General features: G+C 49.0%; 1 protein-coding gene across 1 annotated transcript in view; it reads left to right on the plus strand.

Moving 5' to 3' along the window:
* Positions 1-361: 361 nt before the first annotated feature.
* fam20a (FAM20A golgi associated secretory pathway pseudokinase) overlaps positions 362-21,729 on the plus strand; it is a 108,345-nt gene continuing 86,977 nt past the window's right edge. The window contains exon 1 of the mRNA XM_072483477.1: positions 362-933. Within this exon, the coding sequence (XP_072339578.1) occupies positions 581-933 (353 nt within the window). The 5' untranslated portion in view covers positions 362-580. The remainder of the gene's footprint in view (positions 934-21,729) is intronic.

Here is a 21,729-nt window from a genome sequence, read left to right on the forward strand (position 1 = left end):
CTGCTGAGGAGAGGGGTTGGGGGGTGGAGGAGGCACTGCCTCACTTGCACCCAGCACTGACTTTCACAATCAGCCTTCACATTAACAAATGGGGGGGGGGGGGGCTCTTCCGAAACAGACTCGTTGGAAAGCCTGGAGTAACGTTGGCCTCCCTGGTCAATTTATGGCTGAAATGAAGAAATTAATTTCCTCTTAATTCTGCTCTTTTCAGGAACCAGGAGATGAACGTGTCCACACTACAACTGTCAAGAGTCATTTGTGCTCAAATGGGATACAGAATCCATTCGGCGTTGCAACAATCTCTTGGGCTATAAAATATGAAATCTAAAAGATTTTTTTGGGGGGGGGGGCTGAGAAGGTGAACAGTAAAGGGGCCTTTCTTTGTATTTTTTCTGTGCTCTGAGACTTCCCAGCTCAGTAATGTTGTGTCTGGGAGCAGTGTCACTTTAAGAAGCCTCTGCGGCTGAGCTGATAAGCGTGGGTCGTGTTGTGACAGACTCTCTCTCTCTCTCTCCTTCCCTCTCTCTGTATTTCCCTGGCAGGCAAAGCTCTGAGCGCCTGCCTGACTGAGCCAAACACCATGTGGAGTGCCAGAAGCAGATTTCTCATCGTCCTGCTCCTCTCGACCGCCTTCACAGTCGACCTGCTCTTCAACATCTTACCAAAGTTACACCAGCGCTCCATCCGAAGCCAATGCCCGTGCGAGGAGTCCCCCAATCGAAGCGCCGTCCCGCGGAGCTCCTCGGCGAACGGCAGCGGGGCTCCGGCGGAGAGCGGGCGCTGGTCCCTCGACCCAACTCTCTCCAAACTCCGCAAACTCTTCTCGCATCCTTTCTACCGAGGGCAGTCGCTGCCCCGGCGACCAGGGGACCAGCTTTTGGAAAAGGAGGACGCTGTGAAATATTGCCATTACAAAGCTAAGCGGGCGAATAAGTAAGTTGCCGAATAACTTTTTATAGAGGGGAGGGGTGGTGGTGGGGAGGGAGAGATTATTATTGCTATTAATTATGTGGAAGCGCCTGAGAAAATGTAGGTGGGTGAGGTGGGGATGGAGAGGAAATGGAAGTTGGTGTCAGCTCTTGCTGCATTTTAATCCAGGGACTGAGTGTTCATATGGAACATGGAAAGCTACACCGGTACTCTGCTAAACAGTCACTCATTCTGTCAGCCAGTCAATTGCCCAGTGCCCCTGGAATCTGATGTAGCTCAAATCATGGAACGAGCTGTACACTGGAGAGAAATAGATCCATTGTCGCAATCCCATCCCTGGAGATTGAGGTTGGTCTTTCCCTGGCATCCCACGCACAAATCATAGTGCTGTCGAGTCGGTGGGGATTTTTTGTTTTGTTGATTTCTGGATCTTGACCCCCCCCCCCCCCCCCCCCCCCCACAAGCTGTCAATACATTATCCCTTCTTAAAAACATCCCTGGCTGCAATGCTCACTGCTGGTGTTTGACACCTGGTCACTTTTGCAACTTGACCAGGCTGGGACATTGACTAAAAAATACAGCATTATGCTTGGGTTAGCTGAAGGATATCTGTAAACCTGCCCATTGCCAAGCGACAGGTCAGAGGGAAGCGTGCTGAGGGCAATGGGCAACCCGCTTCTTTGCATCCCAGTGGGTGGGGTTGGAATGGGTTCAAATCAAACCCTAAATCAACGCAGTGAGTGTTCATTGGGAAAATACCTGAGGAAATGCCATTTTAATAAAACATAATTTCCCCTCATATTTGACTGAACTGAAGAAAATATATAAAATTCCACAGATAATCCCGAAGCCTCTGGAGGCGGGAATGATTAATTCCATCTGGAAATCTCCCAAATATGATTGGTTTGGATAGGCTCTCAAATCCAGTCCTCCGTGCAGTCAATCCGAGTGCTTTTTGCACAATCTACTTTTAGCGCTTGCTGAACCAGTTTGAAGCACAGGTTAATTAAACAACCCAGTGGGAGGTGAGTGCTCCGCCAGTGTACTCCACCCCACGTCCACCACACTTCAGCGCCGACCACATTTTAAGGCGGTTTTGACGTGGGAACCACCTGCCAGGTCCTGTGCAGTGACTGCAGTGAGTCAGTCAACCCCATCCTCAGTAATGGGGCTGCATTTTCCCAATTCTGTCAACAAACACACGGTTGTGTCGGAGAATTCGGTGGGGATTAATTTTAACAGCCCCACACATCACTTTGCAGGCGCTGTGATTTCTTGGGAGCCTGTAACAGGGTGGAACAGATTAATTTTTTTCATATAAATTTAGAGTACCCAATTATTTTTTTCCAATTAAGTGGCAATTTAGTGTGGCCAATCCACCTACCCTGCACATCATTTTGGGTTGTTGGGGGGGGGGGAGGTGTGAAACCCACGCAAACATGGGGAGAATGTGCAAATTCCACACGGACAGTGACCCAGGGCCGGGATCGAACCCGGGTCCTCAGCGCCGTGAGGCAGCAGTGCAAACCACTGAGCCACCGTGCCGCCCAGGCGGACAGATTCATTTGCAAGCAACAGTTTCGTGCAGATGAGGTGGTGTGGAATTTCCTGGTGCGAATGCCTCCTTTGCATGGCGTGTTCACCCTGGCCATCAAGACTAGCCATGATCACCTCCTTTTCAACAAACACTTGTTTAAAAGGATAACTTGTCTGAATTCAGATTGTGACGTGCACAAGTCTCCAAGTGGTTACCGCATTCTGTGATCATCTGCGTTTAGTTAGGTGGATAGAATTTGTGCCCTGAACAATTATGGAGAGATTCACCGATGTCAATGCCCAGTGAGTTGGTTTTGGAGATTTACAAGCGCGGGTTGGAGTTCTGCATGTGTCCGGCCGCCACTTGTACCAAATAATAAAAATTGAAACACTTTTCTCCATTCTGTATTCTCCAAGACTCATGAGGCTGTTCATGAGTCACTCATAACTGGGGCACGCGGGTCAGCCTAAGTCCTGTAGATGATTAAAATATCGTATAACAGATAAACCTGTCTAAACAGATAGACAGCATTTTAAGACACCCCCGCCCCACAGCGTGTTCCAAAGTATTAGACACCACCTCAAAAGAACAAGCTATTCAGAAACTGTTGGCAGATGGGTAAATGTGACCATCAGTTCATATCACAAATATTTTTTTGGATAGAATCCCAAAAGTGCAGAAGGAGGCCATTCAGCCCATCGAGTCTGCACCAACCACAAAAGAGCACCCGCAGATAATGTTTACTTTTGAACACTTTGAACCTAGTGTTCAACATCTTTGAACACCAAGGGCCAGTTTAGCATGGCTAATCCACCTAACCTGCACATCTCTGGACTGTGGGAGGAAACCGGAGCAATGTAGGAAACCACGCAGTCAGGGAGAGAAAGGGCACACTCCACCCTGACATTCACCAAGGCTGGAATCGAACCCGGGTCCCTGGCGCTATGAGGCAGCGGTGCTAACCACTGACCATAATAAGTGAAATGAATGAATCTGGTTGTGTGGTTGAGTGCGAAATGTTAGTCGGGACAAAGGACAACACAGCACAGGAACAGGCTCTTTGTCCCTCCAAAACCAGAAGGATTCTTCATCCCGAGTAAATCCTGAAGATTATTTTATGTTCGCTTGAAGTAGTGAACAAACAGATGGGTCTCATCTTTTTTTTTTAGTAAACATTTTATTGAGGTATTTTTAGTTTTCCAACAACAACAAAATAAACAATGTACATGAATCTATAAACATAGTGCAAAAGCCGTCTCCCTCCCTTACAGGTCCCACCTTTATTAACCCCCTACTCTAAGCTAAACTAACCCCCTTCCCTTCTGCTGACGATTAATTTTCTGTAAAGAAGTCGACGAACGGTTGCCACCTCCGGGACCCCAAACATCTCACTTTTCCCCATATTTAGCTTATACCCCGAAAACCCGCCAAATTCCCCCAGAATCCTCATGATTCCTTCCATCCCCTCTAATGGGTCTGATACATACAGAAGCAGACCGTCTGCATAAAGTGAGACTCTGTGCCCCACACCCACCCGGACCAGCCCCTTCCAGCCCTTTGAACCTCTCAGAGCAATTGCCAGCGGCTCTATAGCTAGCGCGAACAGCAGTGGGGAGAGGGGGCATCCCTGTCTCGTCCCCCGGTGCAGTCTAAAGTAGTCCGATGTTGTCCTATTTATCCGTATGCTCGCCACAGGAGCCTGATACAGCAACCTGACCCAGTCGATAAAGCCCCGCCCAAATCCGAATGGTCCCAGTACCTCCCACAGATATTCCCATTTTACTCGATCAAAAGCCTTCTCTGCGTCCATTGCGACCACTACCTCCACCTCCCTACCTTCTGGGGGCATCATGATAACGTTTAATAGCCTTTTTTTATTGGCCACCAACTGCCTACCCTTAACAAACCCCGTCTGGTCCTCCCCAATAACGTCCGGAACACAATCCTCAATCTTGGAGGACAAAATTGTGGCCAGCAGTTTGGTGTCCACATTCAACAAGGATATTGGCCTGAAGGACCCACACAGCTCCAGGTTCTTGTCCCGCTTAAGCATCAGTGAAATCGTGGCCTGTGACATCGCCGGGGGCAGCACCCCTCTTTCCCTTGAACGTCCTCATCAACAACGGTCCCAATATCCCAGAGAACGTTTTAAGAACTCCATTGGGTACCCATCTGGCCCCAGGGCTTTACCCGACTGCATGGCCTTCAGACCCTCCACTATCTCTTCCAACCCTATCAGGGCCCCCATCCCTTCTACCAGCCCCCGTCCACCTTTGGGAAATTCAGCGCCCCGAAGAAGTGCCTTATCCCTTCCGGCCCCGTTGGGGGCTCCGACCCATACAGCCTACTGTAAAAATTCCTAAATGCCTTATTCACCCCTGCTGAATCTCAAACCAGGTTCCCATCTCCGTCATTTACTTTCCTTATCTCCCTGGCTGCCTCCCTCTTTCTAAGCTGCTGTGCAAGCATTCTGCTGGCCTTCTCTCCATGCCCATAGATCACCCCAATCGCCTTCCTCAGCTGCTCCACTGCCCTCCCTGTGGTTAACAAGCCGAACTCCGCCTGTAGCCTCCGCCATTCCCTTAAAAGCCCTGCCTCTGCGTCTCCGCATACTCCTATCGATCTGTAGTATCTCCTTTACCAGTCGGTCCGTCTCTGCCCTGTCTACCTTCTCCCTGTGGGCCCATATCGAGATCAGCTCCCCTCTAACCACCGCCTTCAGTGTTTCCCAGACCACTGCTGCTGAAATTTCCCCCGTGTAGTTGACCTGCAGGTAGTTCTGAATACATTTCCTCAGCCGCTCGCACACCCCTTCGTCAGCTAAAAGTCCCACATCTAACCTCCATTGCAGTCGCTGGTTACTGTCTTTACTAACCTGCAGGTCAACCTAGTGCGGAGCATGGTCTGAGATTGTGATCGCCGAGTACCCCGTGTCCACCACCTCCATCAGTAAAGCCTTGTCAGAATAAAGAAATCGATCCGGGAGTACACTTTATGTACGTGTGAGTAGAAGGAGAACTCCTTCACCCTCGGCTTTCCAAATCTCCATGGGTCCAACCCCCCCCCCCAATCAGCTCCATGAACCCTTTTAGTTCCTTTGCCATTGCTGGCACCCTGCCCGTTTTTGAGCTTGACCGGTCCAAGCCAGGGTCCATAACTGTGTCAAAGTCCCCTCCCATGACCAGCTTGTGCGAGTCCAGGTCCGGTATCTTCCCCAGCATTCTCTTTATGAACTCCACATCATCCCAATTTGGAGCATACACATTTACTAATACCACTTACACCCCCTCCAGTTTCCCACTGACCATAATGTACCGACCTCCTACAACCAAAACTAGTCTACCCGCCTCAAACACCACCCGCATATTGATCAGGATCGCAACCCCTCTAGTCTTTGAATCTAGTCCCGAGTGAAAGACCTGACTGACCCAGCCTTTCCTCAATCTAATCTGGTCAGCTACTCTAAGGTGCACCTCCTGCAACATTACTACGTCCGCCTTCAGTCCCCTCAGATGCACGAACACACTGGCCATCTTGATCGGCCCATTTAGCCCTCGAACATTCCACGTGATCAGCCTAGTTGGGGGGCTCATTTCCCCCCCCCCTTTGCCGATCAGCCATCCCCTTTTTTGGGCCCGCCTTCACCGGCCCGCCCCCAGACAGCCTCTGCCCCCAACCTCCTCTCTGTCCCTTAGTCCCTCCCTCTTCAGCAGAACATTTTTCTCCCCTCCCCCCCAGTACCAACACAATATAACTCAACCCCTTTAATAAACCTAACATATGCACCCCTCCGCTATGCTTCCGTGAGCTAGCCCGCCTAACCGTGGCGCCAAAAAGTTTCCCACCTATTGTTCCCTCCCCACCCTCCCCTCCGCTCCTACATACTTATTCCAATGACAAACAATCCCAACACAATTGCCCGATAGAAAAAACAGGGGGAAAAAAGCTAACAAAGATCAAGTAAGAGATCCAAAATCTAAACAAGCACACCTCCATCCCCCAACAGTGCAAATGTAAACCTTAACTCACTCAGCTCTGCAACTGGCCCCAAATCAGTACAGAACCATTACAGACCGCTTCCACAAAACGAAAAATTAGAAACTTTTTTTTAAAAAAACATGAACGTTGCAGCAAAGTTCAAAAGTTCTCAGTCCACCACCAGTCCTTTCCTTTTCGCGAAGTCCAGCCTCAGGCGTCTCGAAATAAAAGTGCTGTTCCTCGTACGTGAACCAGAGACGGGCCGGATACAACAGTCCGAACTTCACCTTTTTCTTAAAAAGGTTCGACCTGATCTGGTTAGAGCCCGCTCTTCTCCTGCCCATCTCCGCACTCAGGTCTTGGTTGATCTGCAGTATACTGTTGTCCCACTTACAGCTCCCTGTCTGCTTGGCCCACTGTAGAATGCGCTCCTTATCCGAGTACCTATAGAATCTCACCACCATTGCCCTCGGGGGGTCTCCCATTCGCGGTTTCCTCGCGAGTGCTCTGTGAGCACTGTCCGCCTCCAAGGGTCAGGAGAATTCCCCATCCCCAGCACCTTCTCGAACATGGCCGCTATGTATGCCCCAGCGTCCGCTCCTTCGGACCCCTCTGAGAGCCCAACGATTCTCAAGTTCTGCCTGCGGGACCTATTCTCTAAGTCCTCCACCTTCTCCAGGAGCTTTTTCTGCTGGTCTCTCAGCATCCCCACCTCCAACTCCACCGCAGTTTGATGTTCCTCCTGGTCAGCCAGTGCCTCCTCTACTTTTTGGATCACCCGATCTTGGGCGTCCAATCTAAGCTCTATCCGCTCAATTGACTCTTTTCTCGGGTCCAAGCAGTCCTGTTTCTGCTTAGCGAAGACTTCCTGAATAACCTGCATCAGCTGCTCCATTGACCGCTGGGTCGCCGAGCCAGAGGTCCGGTCCTCCGCCATGCTGTCTCCCCCTGCAGCTTCAGCCCAAACCTCTGTTTTCTGTTTCTGCCTTTACGAGCACTTCTTGTCCTCCTCTCCATGCACCGATGTGGGAATTCAGTACACAATTGCCTCTGTCATCAGTTTTACAATTCATGTCCGGTAGAAAATCGGGGGGAAAGATCCAAAAGTCCGACCCGAGCGGGAGCCACCAAATGTGCGACTTACGCCTCCATTGCCGCCACCGGAAGTCTCAGGTGGGCCTCATCTTAACCCACCTGAAGGACAGTCGCCCAGCCAATGCAGCAGGTTCTCTCAGTAGTGCCTTAAATTCTGAATTCAATTTTGACTGGAATGATTAACTCAGCCTACTTATTTCTCCCTGGAATTCTGAAAGGACATTCCCTTTTCCCAAGAAACAAATCATGTTTCTTGCATTTGGAAAGAGTGTGAATCACACTGTTACAATATTGTTTGGCAGATCTCCCGTCAATTGCTCATGGTGACTGGAAAATCTGTTGATTTTATCAATATGTGTATTAGCAACAGCGTGGAGTGGGGCAGTGTTACAGGAAGTGACTATGGTGCCGGAAGAGTGCAGGTTTTAAAAATATATTGTATATAGGTACTGCAGCGTGAGATTGGTAGCTCTCGTGAGATCAATAAGATTTTTGTTACCAATAAAACTTGGAAATGACTGGTAGTAGTCTGAACTGGTCTTGCTTACATTAAAATAGAACCCCAGTTCAGACCAGTACAGTCATTTCCAGAACATTTGGATTAAATGCAGTCGAAATACAGATCAAGCATAATCTAATTGAATTGCATACCAGGCTCAAGGGGCTGCCAGGTCTCCTCTTGTTCTTGTTCCTATATATAAACTACAATTTTAAGCAGGTAACCTCCAGGTTACTTTGAAAGCTTCTAATCGCATACTACAAGAATGTTTGGCAGGGGCAGCACGGCGGCGCAGTGGTTAGCACTGCTGCCCTACGGTGCCGAGGTCCCAGGTTCGATCCCGGCTCTGGGTCACTGTCCGTGTGGGGTTTGCACATTCTCCCCGTGTTTGCGTGGGTTTCGCCCCCACAACCCAAAGATATGCATGGTCGGTGGATTGGCCACGCTAAATTGCCCCTTAATTGGAAAAAATGAATTGGGTACTCTAAATTTATTTAAAAAAAAGAAGGTTTGGCAGATGTATCTGCCACACACTCACTGAGCACTGCACCCAACCTGTAGATTTCTAACAGTTTGGGAACATGTGGAGGAACGTTATCCTTTAAAAAAAATTAATTTAGAGTACCCAATTACTTTTTCCCAATTAAGGGACAATTTAGCGTAGCCAATCCACCTAGCCTGCACATCTCTGGGTTGTGGGGGTGAAACCCACGCAAACACGGGGAGAATGTGCAAACTCCACATGGACAGTGACCCAGAGCTGGGATCGAACCTGGGTTTTTGGCACTGTAGGCAGCAGTGCTAACCACTGCGCCACCGTGCTGCCCTGGAGGAACATTCTGCTTGCACATTACACAAATGCTCATCTTTAATATATAAAATGCTCAGAATTCCACAGAAGTATTCCAGGCAGTGGGAAATCAAAGTGGTGAGAGATCTGTGCATTGATGCATTTGAGGGGTCAGATTGGGAGCTGGGACTGTCACTTTGGAGCAATAGTAAAGTGGTAATTTGACGGCATCCTTGGCGAAAGAGACATAAGAGATGTGTGTTATATTAAAGGAGGTGGTGTAGCAAGTTGATCTGAGGATGCCGAGTATTACATTTTTTATACCCTGGCAATAGGGTGGAAAACAGCAGCACCTTTTGCATTTTTCTTATGGATTTCTACAGGAGGAAGCTCTTGAAATCTTCAAATCATTGAATAGTCTCTGACAATTAGCCACCTGTATATAAATAAATAGGGATAGATAAGAGAGTTTTATTTATGTACTGACTTTGGCACGAGCAGCATTGGGATCAAGAGAAATCTGGGGCTGAATTCTCCACTTTGCGAAGCTGGCAGCGAGAATGATGATCGGGCGAAGAATAGCGCACAATGGAAAATTCACGATTTGCACCCAGAGCTGTACCCGTCGCCAGGCTCTGGTCCCGCGCTGACTCTGTTATCAAAATTTGCGCTACATGCTGGCGGGCCCATGAAAGACCACCATTTGCATGGGTTTGAACATCTTTAGTGGGAATATCACCGCGTGCTCCACCCCTCTGCGATGCTCTGCCCCTCTGAGGCAGATGTCTCGTGGGTGCGAAATGGTGCAAGTATTTACAAGTGGGCCCTGGGGGCCATGGCTGTTGGGGGAGGGGGAGGCTAAAAAAAACTCTCACAGATTGTCGGGCTTGCGGGGGTGGGGGGGTGGGGGGAGGGGGGTGCTGCCTAGGCCGGGATCGGCAGCAGGGAATGGCTTGCTGCCAGGTCCGTGGACTCTGGGTGTCTCCCTCAGGATCGGGGTGGCCTGGCTCGGACCACCATTGCTGCAGTATGTGGATTTAAACGCACCCCTTTGGTGCTACTTACAGGCTCCTTCCTGGCTGCTCGCTGCTCACACAGCTGACTGCTCACTGTATCCTGTGAATGTTCAGAGAGCCTCTGCTGATGTGGGAGCCCACCCAGGCCACCCCTCTTGAAACCCTCAAACCCCAGCGGTATCAGCAAGGGGATGGATGTGGCCAAGCTCAATCAGTGGCCCACCAGGTGTTGGCACTCCTCAGAAGCGCTGCCTCACTGCAGAGGAAGCAGGGGATTAGCAGAGCTCACCCCAAACAAAGGGCACGTCCACCGTGTGGCCTTTGGAACCCTCCCTGGTTCTCTGCACCTCCCAGGGCTTCACCAGTGACCCCCCTCAGGATTACAAACTGTTTCCTACTGGTGCGACTGGCAACACTGACTGACTACCTCTGGCACCTCTTATTGGCCTTATCAGGAGGGCTGGCTTGAGTATCGAGCCTACCCTGGGGAAGAGGGTGTCCCTCCTCTCATTATTGGCAATGAGCAGTGGGTCGGCTTACAATTCCTGAAATCGGAGGGGGGTGGGGGGGCAAGTCTTCTCTGAGTCAGCACCATAGCTGAAATGAGTGTATGGTGAGTGGAGCGCTTAAAAACAGCTCCGGCTGTCAGCCTCTTTGGCGCCAATTCCGGGCCCCAGTGGTTACACTGCCCGCTGGGCAGTGAATTGCTTTCAGTTTGCGCCAGCAGAGTGCTGCCCCATTTGCAAGTCCTGATTCACGGATCAAACAGAAACGCGAATCGCATGCTATTCTATCCCAGTGGTAACACTTAGGGCTGGATTCACCTTTTGGGAGATTATCCCGACGGAGCTGAATTGAAACCAGTTTACGATCCCCCTTGGAGTGCAAACTGGTAAGTAATTCCGCGCTCCACGTCATGCAAATTTATGCATGGCATAGAATATGAGAGATTCCCAGGGAATCCCATTATTTGGTCCCCGTTTTGAGCGGGCAGCCTGATAGTGAGGTCCCGCGGCCAGCCACCCTGCCCCGTCCCGCACAAATCGGGCCCGAAGCACTACCCCGCACCGCACAGCTGCCCCCACACCTGGATTGCCTGGGTGCCCTCTGTGAGGGGTCCTCCTATTACAGAGGTCCCGAGGGACGCCCCCTATTACAGGGGTCCCTGGGCAGGGTTGGCTCTCGGGTGAGCTTGGACGGCCCACCTGCAAGGCCCTGGCGTGGTGGAACTCATCGTGGGCAAAGGGCCCCCTGGCCCACCGCGAGGTCTAACATACAAGGCTACACTGGTAAAGACCACGAGTGATCCGTGCCCAGGTGATTCCCGGCCGCAGGGCCCAGATAATCACGTGAGGCCAGTCCATAGGGTGCCAGGTCTGCTAATTAGATGCAAATAAGTCATTAAGATCCATTTGCATTTACTTTTATACTCCCGCTGGCATGCGGCGTGGACCTTGTTCGGAGCGCGCCGATCCTGATTTTCCGCCGACGCCCGATTCTCCGTCCCATCGAGGAACACATTCCAGGCCACCCGAAATGAAGAATCCCGCCTTTAGCCCCCAAACGGAGAATCCCGGCCCCCATATCTTCCCCAATCCAAGTTTTGTGTGTAATTGTTAAATCCTACGCAGGAAAAGCAACCGAGCTATAATCCTCCTCAATCCTCTAAGAAAAATCAATTTGTTCTCCATAAAAATCCCTAACCTGTGCAACAATTCATGTCGAATTACTCTTCCTATATGCTTGGCACAAAATGAAAGCTAATTTAGTCTTGCTTACCCTGATCATCTCAACACCCCCATTATCTTCTGTTCAAATTCTCCCATTAAACGCAGTGTTTATGACGACTAATGTGGCTGACAGCAGTAATATTGACTTGAGGTTTACTGAGGTCACCAAGTGAATGTTTTAAGCTGAGGGTATCACTGCATATATATTTTGTAACCAATTATAGTTGGAAACAAACTGCAGCCAAAACCTGTTTTATTATACCCTTGAACTGGTTTATTTTTAAAGCAGGAAACAGTTTTACCTTTTGTGCGCAAGCCTGTACTTTGTGATGGGAACCCTTGTTTCTGTCCCAGCATTTGGGTTAATCACAGGAAGCTGTTGGCCACTAATGTCTATCATCTGACTTGCTGCAGCTCTTTTTCCATATATAGTGGTTCTTTAGCCACTTGTATTTTAGTCTTTCAGACCAATGTCATAAGGTAACCATCATGTGGGCGGCACGGTAGCGCAGTGGTTAGCACTGTTGCTTCACAGCGCCAGGGTCCCAGGTTCAATTCCCGGCCTGGGTCACTGCCTGTGCGGAGTCTGCACGTTCTCCCTGTGTCTGCGTGAATTTCCTCCGGGTGCTCCGGTTTCCTCCCACAAGTCCCGAAAGACGTGCTTGTTAGGTGAATTGGACATTCTGAATCCTCCCTCTGTGTACCCGAACAGGCACCGGGGTGTGGCGTTGAGGGGCTTTTCACAGTAACTCCAGTAATACCAAGAGGTGATATCATAAATTGTCAAATTGGAGCTTAGCTTTGTTTATATTTAAAGACTTGCACTTATACAGTTCCTTTCACAATCTCAGGACATCCCAAAGTGTTGTACAATCAATGAAGTACTTTTGAACAGTGGTCACCGTTGTAATGTAGGGAAGATAGCAGCCAATGTCAGCACAACAGGGTTCCAGAGACATGAGTGAGATAAATAACCAAACATTTGGCTGGGTATAGACCAACAACTATAATTTTAGACCAAGGTGGTCAAACCAGGATATTACTTCAGGAGTGGCAGCGTTGTGGATGACATGGTAGCACAGTGGTTAGCACTGTTTCTTCACAACGGCATGGCCCCAGGTTTGATTCCCGGCTTGGGTCACTATCTGTGCGGATTTCTCCAAGCAAATTGTGTAGACTGAAACCATTGTATTTGATTCCTAATCCTACCTATCGACTCCATCCGTCTCCCTGCAATAGTCTGAGACTCAACCAAAACTGTTTGCAACCTTGATGTCATATTTGACCTTGAGATGACCACTTAGCCCATCATCACGAAGACCGCCTACTTTTTCCTCCACAACATCGGCCGACTTTGTCCTTGCCCAGGCAGCTGGAACCCTCATTCAGGCCTTCCTTACCTCAAGACGTTGCTATTCCAAAGCTTGGTCCTCCACATTATACCCTCAGTAAACTGGAGGCCATCCAAAACTCCACTGCCTTTGTCCTTACTTTCACCAAATCTTGTTCCCTTATCACCCTTATGCTCATTGGTCTGCCTTGGCTCTCATCCTTGTTTTTAAATCCCACCATGACCTCGCTCCTCCCTATCTCCATAATCGCCTGCAGGCCTGCAACCCTCCGAGATATCCACAGTCCTCTTATACTGCCTTCTTTGTGCTTTCCTAATTATAATTGCCCAACCATTGGTGATTGTCTAGACCACAAGCTCTGCATCTCCCTCCCTGCACCTCTACCTCATATTCTTCTTTTAATACACTCTTTGACCAAGCTTTTGGGAAGCTGACCTAATATCTCCTTATGTGTCTTGGTGCCACATTTTGTTCTGTAATGCTCCTGTGGGGCAGTTTGGGTTCTTTTGTTACCTGAAGGCACCATAGAAATACAAATTGTTGTCCCTTGCATAAACTTTCTCTGAATAATACAATGCCATGAAGAAAAAACAACACTCATAAATAATGTTTGTCTATTGTGAAGACCTGTTTTGATGCTTAATGGCTCAGCTTTTTAGTTTGAGATAGCTTGCATACACATTTCCAGAGATTTGCCAGATGAAAAATTCAAGCCATTATGTAAAGACCAGAGTCTCTAAGCTGTCACCTCATGATGTGCAAAGGGAGTCTGACGGAGCAGAAGTTGGCTTTCAATGCTAAATAAATGTCAGATGGATTGACAATTCATGCAACTAATTATAAACTGGCTGCCAGGGGTTTTACTACTTGTTTTTAACAGATTGACTTACCAAGAATTTTGTTTCAAGACAGGCAGACAGATGATCTCTGCATTTTGCTTTTATTGAGTAATCAGCCACAGACTTGTCTTTTCCTCTGTTAACTGGTTGAAACCTCAGAAAAATCTGCAATGTAACAATATAAAGAGAGGTAGAGGGAACCTCAAAATGACGAGGAAAATTGCCTGAATGTGCAGATTTTCGTTCATGATATGGGGGAGAAGCAATATAATGTTATGAATTGCATTCAGAATAGAATTGAATTGAAGCATAGGATTGGCGTGTTCATCTCGTCTTATTTATATTGCAGTAATAATAAAATAATAATATTGCTCCAATTCTACAGGGTTTTGGTATGACCATATTTGGGATACTGTGCAGTTTGTATCTCCGCATTGGAGAGCAGATATACTTGCATTGGAGGCAGTAGAGTGAAAGTTCACTAGATTGGCTGCTAGGATGAGGAGGTTGTTCTATGGTGAGAGGCTGAGTAAATGGGGCTTATCTCTGGAGTTCAGAAGAATAAGAGGCACTCTTATTGAAACCTAATGAATTCTAAAGGAGCTGATAGGGTAGATGCTGAGAAATAATTTCTGCTGATTTGGGAATCTAAAACACCAGGGGCACAATCTCAGGATAAGGGAGCCAGTTATTTAGAACTCTACTGAAGAGAAATTATTTCACTCAAAGCATCATGGGATTTGGAATTCTCTGCAGAAGAGGGTTGTGGCTCTATTTAAGGTTGGGATGGATAGATTTGTCGTCTCTCAGTGAATTAAGAGATATGGGGAGTGGGTAGGGGAATGGAGCTGAAGCCCAAGATTAGTCATGACTGTACTGAATGGTGTAGCAGGCTCGACAGGAGCTCGACAGGCCACACGGTCCATCCCTGCTCCTATTTCTTTTGCTCTTGTGTTTTTGTTTCGTGGCTCCTGATTTTTCACGAGGAGGCAGTAAGGTTGAGTCGGGCAACTTCCTGACTCGACAGTCTTTGAAAGATCCCTCCTTCCCACCATATTTCCATTCTAGGGAGGTAGGGGCAGGATGGAGTTGGGCCTCCTGAGGTGGCAATGGAGGCGAGTGGATTGTGAAGCCAGCTGGTTAGAACGCCTGCTTCCATTCACTGGGACATCTGCCCAGTTGCAATGTCACATCCCAAAACTCTTACCCATCATCTCCCGCACACCCACATCCTCATAGCCCCCTATGCTGTCCCGTACCAGCCTCCCCGAACAGGCGCCGGAATGTGGCGACTAGGGGCTTTTCACAGTAACTTCATTTGAAGCCTCCTTGTGACAATAAGCGATTTTCATTTCATTTTCAATGTGTCAACGTATCAGCAGATGTATGCTGTGATAATTACATTGTTAAGTCTTAATTGCCTTATTAAAGGCAGGTAATATTTATTGGCTCCAAAAGAGTACAAATGGACACAGCTTGAACAGTTACTGAGGGGATTTTATATGCCATTTGTAACTCTGCCGAGTTGGATGCATAATAAAGTTGCTGACGGTAAAAAAAAAAGTTGCTGTATTATTCCTTCACCAAATTCTAGCATTTAATATAAACACATGCTCACCTCATGCCTCCCAAGTATCGTCCATAGTCACTTACCCAGTCCACTATGGGCACATCTAACAATGTCTTTGAAATGGACATTAAAATAAACTTCTAATATTCTGATATCATCAAACACACCAGACTGAAACAATCTTCCTTCAACAAAAGCCATTCAATAATGGTCAATTTGCTATAAAAATAAATATCAATTTCACTATCACAAAGACAGCTAATCCTTTGACAACCTCTGACAATAGTCAATCAACATGTCCGTAAAGTCTCCTGCTGAGAAAAGTGGATCTTTAGATTTTGAAACACAGCCAAGCATTCATAATCATTTCAGTATCATAATAAACCATTCTAGTTCACAGACAATGAAGCTTATTAAATAACAGATAGGTAACATTTTCCCAAACTACAACAGATGGTCTGGTAATCAATACACACCAGCAGCAGGTGTCTGACTTTTTAAAATATCTGACAGCTGCCGAAGCTTTTTCTTTCACTTTTAAAGGATGCTGAGAATTTTAGTCACTTCCAATTATTATACTAGCGTTCCCAAGGCAATGTTTTCATCAGTTTTAAATGCACAAGAGCACTTTTTCCAATGGGAAAATTTAATGCATTTCAACACCTGCATAATTTTGTTGAGTGCAATAGTCATCTTATCATTGTCGGACAGAAATCTACAATCAATTACTGCACATAAACCTGTCTACCTCACAGGACAGTATATAACCATTGATACTGAAAGAACAGGGGCTGGATTCTCCAATGGGGCTATGTACCCACGCTAGCGTAAAGATGCTGGAGATTTACTCTGGAGATTCCTTAAAAATATTAGCAGCTATTCACCTACCTGCAGGGGGCTGGCAGGGCCCCGGAGCGCTTCTTGCAGCTTCAGCTGCGGAAACGGGCCCCCGCACTTCCGGTTACGAGTTTGCACATGCGCACGGTGGCGGCCTTAAGCGGCCGTGCCGAATGCGATGGTGGACTCAGCCGGCGGACCTGGATGAAGAAAGAAGGTCCCAACGATCGGCCCCACGACGCTACATATAACACGCCCGATCGCTGCCCCAGCTGGCCAAAAGGCCCCGGTCCATGATCCACCCACCCCCCACCAGGGCGGCCTTAGACTAGGTCCGCAGCCACCACCCGAGTTTCGCGACCGGCCAGGTGTGGGGCGAGATTCTCCGACCCCCCGCCGGGTCGGAGAATCGCCGGGGGCTGGTGTGAATCCCGCCCCCGCCGGTTGCCGAATTCTCCGGCACCGGATATTCGGCGGGGGCGGGAATCGCGCCGGTTGGCGCCCCCCCCCCCCCCCCCCCCCGGCGATTCTCCGGCCTGGATGGGTCGAAGTCCCGCTGCTAGAATGCCTGTCCCGCTGGCGTGGATTAAACCACCTCTCTTACCCGCGGGACATGGTGGCGCGGGCGGGTAAGAGAGGGTCCTGAGGGGGGCGCGGGGCGATCTGGCCCCGGGGGGTGCCCCCATGGTGGCCTGGCCCACGATCGGGGCCCACCGATCCACGGGCGGGCCTGTGCCGTGGGGGCACTCTTTTATTTCCGCCTTCGCTACGGTCTCCACCATGGTGGAGGCAGAAGAGACTCCCTCCACTGCGCATGTGCGGGGATGACGTGAGCGGCCGCTGACGCTCCCGCGCATGCGCCACCCAGCAATGTCATTTCCGCGCCAGCTGGGGGGGCACCAAAGGCCTTTCCCGCCAGCTTGCGGGGTGGAAATCAGTCCGGCGCGGGCCTAGCCCCTCGAGGTTAGGGCTCGGCCACTCAAGATGTGGAGGATTCCGCACCTTTGGGGCGGCGCGATGCCGGACTGATTCGCGCTGTTTTTGGCGCCGGTCGGCGGACATTGCGCCGATTACAGAGAATTTCGCCCCGGTTAGAACCACGCTCGGAGAATCGCGGGGAGCCCTCTGTCAATAGACTCTAGCCGCACTGCGTAATCCGTGCGCGAGTGATTCTCCGGGGAACAGAGAATCGCAGGAGCGGTGCTGGCCATGATTCCCGTGTGAACATCGATTCTCCGCCCCCGTGCCAAATGCGATTTCGGAGCGGGGTTGCGGAGAATCCCGCCCCAGATTTATTTTCATATACCAACATGTGCCAATGATGGAATTCCAGGAGTAGGTTTTGGTTGGTTACCCACTTGGAACTGGGGTTTCCCCTATTGTTCATGAGTCCTCTGAGAGACCATGAAACCATGTATACTTACTGAAGGGAACCATGTCCACAACAATTGTGGGGGAGGAGTCGGGGGAGTTGGGAGGGGGGGCGTGATGGTGGAGAATACAGGTTTAGCTTGTCCACCCCAGCAATGGAACCATCAAGGGTGGGAGTGTTGTAAGCGGATGGATGCACCCTTAGGCCGCACAAGTGAAATTAGAAGGCAAAGGGAATAGGGCAGGAAGTCCTGACTGGGAAAATCGTAGCTCAGAATTGTGTGCTTACAATCTACAGCTGTAGTGAAGCTGTTGTTGCAAGAGTCATTTGCTTTGTTATACTCAACCTATCAGGTGGGAAGACGTTGTACCTGTTGAGCTTGAGATCTTTACCTGCCACCAATTGGAGGAGGAACATGATTCAGGAGATACAATTGTGACAAGGCAAAGAAAACCAAGGGGAGAAAGGTTGGAAGGAAAAAATGTTGCAAACGCAGTAACCCACTGATGCTTGATCAACAACTGCAGAAGCGAGATTGGATGACAATTGAAGGCTTTATTGGACTAGATGTTTCCCCCAGCAGCGCAGGTACAGAATGCAGCTGCTGGGGAGACACAGGCTCTTATACTCCGCCTTACTGAGCGGAACCCACAGGCAGGCTTCACCAATGATATTGCTGTCTCAGGTACCTCCCACACCAATGGTCTTACAGCATCAACCTGGGTACCGTAATACCCCAAATACCGACTACCACACCCACCAATATCTCACTTTCTGCTATTCCTTCTCCTAAGATCTCTCTATTAAAACAATTTGCGCACGGTGGCACAGTGGTTAGCATTGCTGCCTCACGGCGCTGAGGTCGCAGGTTCGATCCCGGCTCTGGGTCACTGTCAATTTGGAGTTTGCACATCCTCCCCGTGCCTGCGTGTGTTTCGTCCCCACAACCCAAAATGATGTGCAGGGTAGGTGGATTGGCCGCGCTAAATTGCCCCTTAATTGGAAAAAATGAATTGGGTACTCTAAATTTATAAAGAAATGTTTTTTTTAATTAAAACAACTTGCAGCATTTTCAGCGTTACAATTTGTCCTGACACACTTCACAAGGGACTTATGCAACTAAATTTGACACCGAGCCACGTCTTTTAGTATAGGTGCCCAAACGCTTGGTCAAAGAGATACGTTTGTACGAGCATTTTAGTAGTAGTATATAAAGCCAAGCCAGAGAAAACCTAGCAAGGGAATTCCAGAGTATAGGGCTGAAACAATCGAAGACTAGACTACGGTGGAGCGATTTAAAATTGGAAATGCAAAGAAGTCAGACTCGGAAGGAGAGATCTTGGAGGGTTATTAGGCTGGGGAAGATTACAGAGATAAGGGTGGTGATATGCATCACTGTAAATACACAAGGGGTTAATATAAATACACTAAGACTAAGTAAACACTAGAGGGAGCACCAGAGACATCATGACATGCAGACAAACAGCTAATGAACACATAGAATAGGACATGACCAATGGGCAGTCAAGACACCCAGCAGTGACACTACCAGAAGGGCGCAGCCCATATAAAAGGACAGGGCACATATGCTCTTTCTCTTTCCACAGGTGACAATCAGAGAGAAGGACAGGGGCAGATCAGAAGCATCACACCCACCGCGTGGCTTAGAGCAGACTGGTTAGTTAGATTGAGTTACTATAGCAAGATTAGCAGGAGAGTCGAACTCAAGTTGGAGAATTGTTAACTGTTCAATAAATGTGTTAAACCTATCTCCAAGTCTGAACCTTCCTTTGTCAGAGCATACATCAAGGAAGCAGCTTATGCTATGTTAAGAAGCATAACACAACAATAGGGAGAGCCAAGTTCATGTTGGTATTAGTTATTCCATAAACTTCTGATTGATAGGTTCTATACTGTTTGAATAAGCTGGGCATTTTATGCACAATACAAACAGATAGATGTACTTTATTGAAATATGTCTGTTTTGCATACCAGTACCCCAGGTTAATTTTGGTAACTTTACCCTTGTGCTTATTGCTGATGTTTATCTATGGATCGACCACTGAGGTACATTGTTTTCAAATATATTTGTTGATTTGGTACCACTTATGTGGACAGGTTGTCATGGAATCTGGGCAGAATGTATTCCCGGAGATGAGTGAAAATTAGCTTCCTGCTGATGTCTAAAGCGGTCCTGATGAAATGGATTCACGTAAATTTACCACCGATTCACGAGTCGCAGTACAAAACTACTCGATTCAAAAAAATTGGTCATTCCAAGCAGAGAGATCATAATGGAGAAAAGTGGAACATTGAAAGAGAGCTGAGGCTCACGTTCCATGGGCTGTTACTCAGGCATAGCTTTTAGCCACAATTATGTTGGAGGAATGGAAAAGGAAGAAAATTATGAAAATTAATAATGGACAGCAGCATTTCGCTGTGACAATTGTGAATTCAATACAGCTGTCATATCCATGAATTCACAAGGAGCCCATGGGTAAACACTAGGCAGATTGCAGCATTTTCACACGTTTGATTTAATAATAATCTTTATTGTCACAAGTAGGCTTACATTAACACTGCAATGAAGTTACCATAAAAATACCCCAGTCGCCACATTCCGGCGCCTGTTTGGGTACACTGAGGGAGAATTCAGAATGTACAAATGACCTAACAAGGACATCTTTCGGGACTTGTGGGAGTAAACCCACGCAGACACGGGGAGAACATGCAGACTCCGCACAGAAAGTGACCCAAGCCGGGAATCGAACCTGGGGCCTGTGGTAAACCACTGTGTTCTGATATTAAATATTGTACGGTAGAACCTGCACTACAGGTTCACCTGGGCCCCTGCATGCTAGCTCCGCCCAGGAGGAGGGGTATAAATATGCGTGTCCTCCAGCTCGCAGCCATTTCGCCAGCTGCAGTGGGAGGCCACACATCTGATACTAATAAAGCCTCAGTTTGGATTCAACTTCGTCTCCAGTCAAATTGATCGTTCTCAATTTATTAGTATCAGATTCAGAAGATGGACCTCCATATTAAACCAGATCGCCTGCAGCTGGATCCACGCTCAAGCGACGCCAGAAAGGACTTCCAGCACTGGCTAGCTTGTTTTGAAGCGTATATCAACGCGGCGCCGACCCCTGTTCCAGAGGCTCAAAAGATCCAGATATTGTACTCCAGACTTAGCTCCAAAGTCTTCCCGCTGATCCAGGATGCGCCCAATTACGCTGATGCCATGACTTGACTCAAAGAAAATTATGAATAGAAGACGAACACGCTCTTCGCCAGACACAGGCACGCAACTCGTACTCAATTACCTGGTGAGTCAATCGTGGACTTCTGGAGGGCCCTGATCCCACTAGTTCGGGACTGTGAGTGCCAGGACTTTACAGCTAAGGAGCACTCAGATCTCCTTATGCAGGATGCTTTTGTGACTGGGATTGGGTCTGATATTATCAGGCAGCGGCTCCTAGAAGGGGCCACACGCGACCTCGCAGAGACTAAAATACTAGCGCTCTCCATGACGGTCGCCCTGCGCAATGTCTAGTCCTCCGCCCCCAACCGCATGGCCCACTCCTCCTACGCTTCATGGGTCCCACACACAGCCGTCCCAGCGGGGGCGCTACCCACCCAATACACATGCGCTACACGCCAGCCAGCGATTCCCGGGTGGCCCCGATGCTACTTTTGCGGCCAGCAAAAACACCCCTGCCAACGCTGCCCAGCCCGCGCTGCCCTTTGTAAGACCTGCGGGAAGAAGAGCCACTTCGCTGCGGTGTGCCAGGCCCGCTCAGCGGCCACGGTCGCCCCCACCCCCACCCGGTCACAGACAATGGGCGCCGCCATCCTCCTCTCCTCCGCAGCCCATGTGTGACCAATGGGCGCCACCATCTTCTCCTCCGTGCAACACGTGCAATTCATGGGTGCCGCCACCTTGCTCCACCCCCGCAACGTGCGTTCCATGGGCGCCGCCATTTTGTAAGCCGCAGGATCTCCGGGCGCCGCCATCTTGTCCACCCCGCAGCACATGGACACCAACGGCGTTCCAGGAGCTCAACTCAACGGCCGCCTCACTACCCGACGATCAACCACGGCTCGCCTCCATGGTAATCGACCAGTCTCGACCACATAACCTAACCAACGCATCCACCAGCATGAAAGTCAACGGCCATGTGACC

The sequence above is a fragment of the Scyliorhinus torazame genome, chromosome 18, assembly GCF_047496885.1.
Source record: "Scyliorhinus torazame isolate Kashiwa2021f chromosome 18, sScyTor2.1, whole genome shotgun sequence".
NCBI classification, from domain to species: Eukaryota; Metazoa; Chordata; class Chondrichthyes; order Carcharhiniformes; family Scyliorhinidae; genus Scyliorhinus; species Scyliorhinus torazame.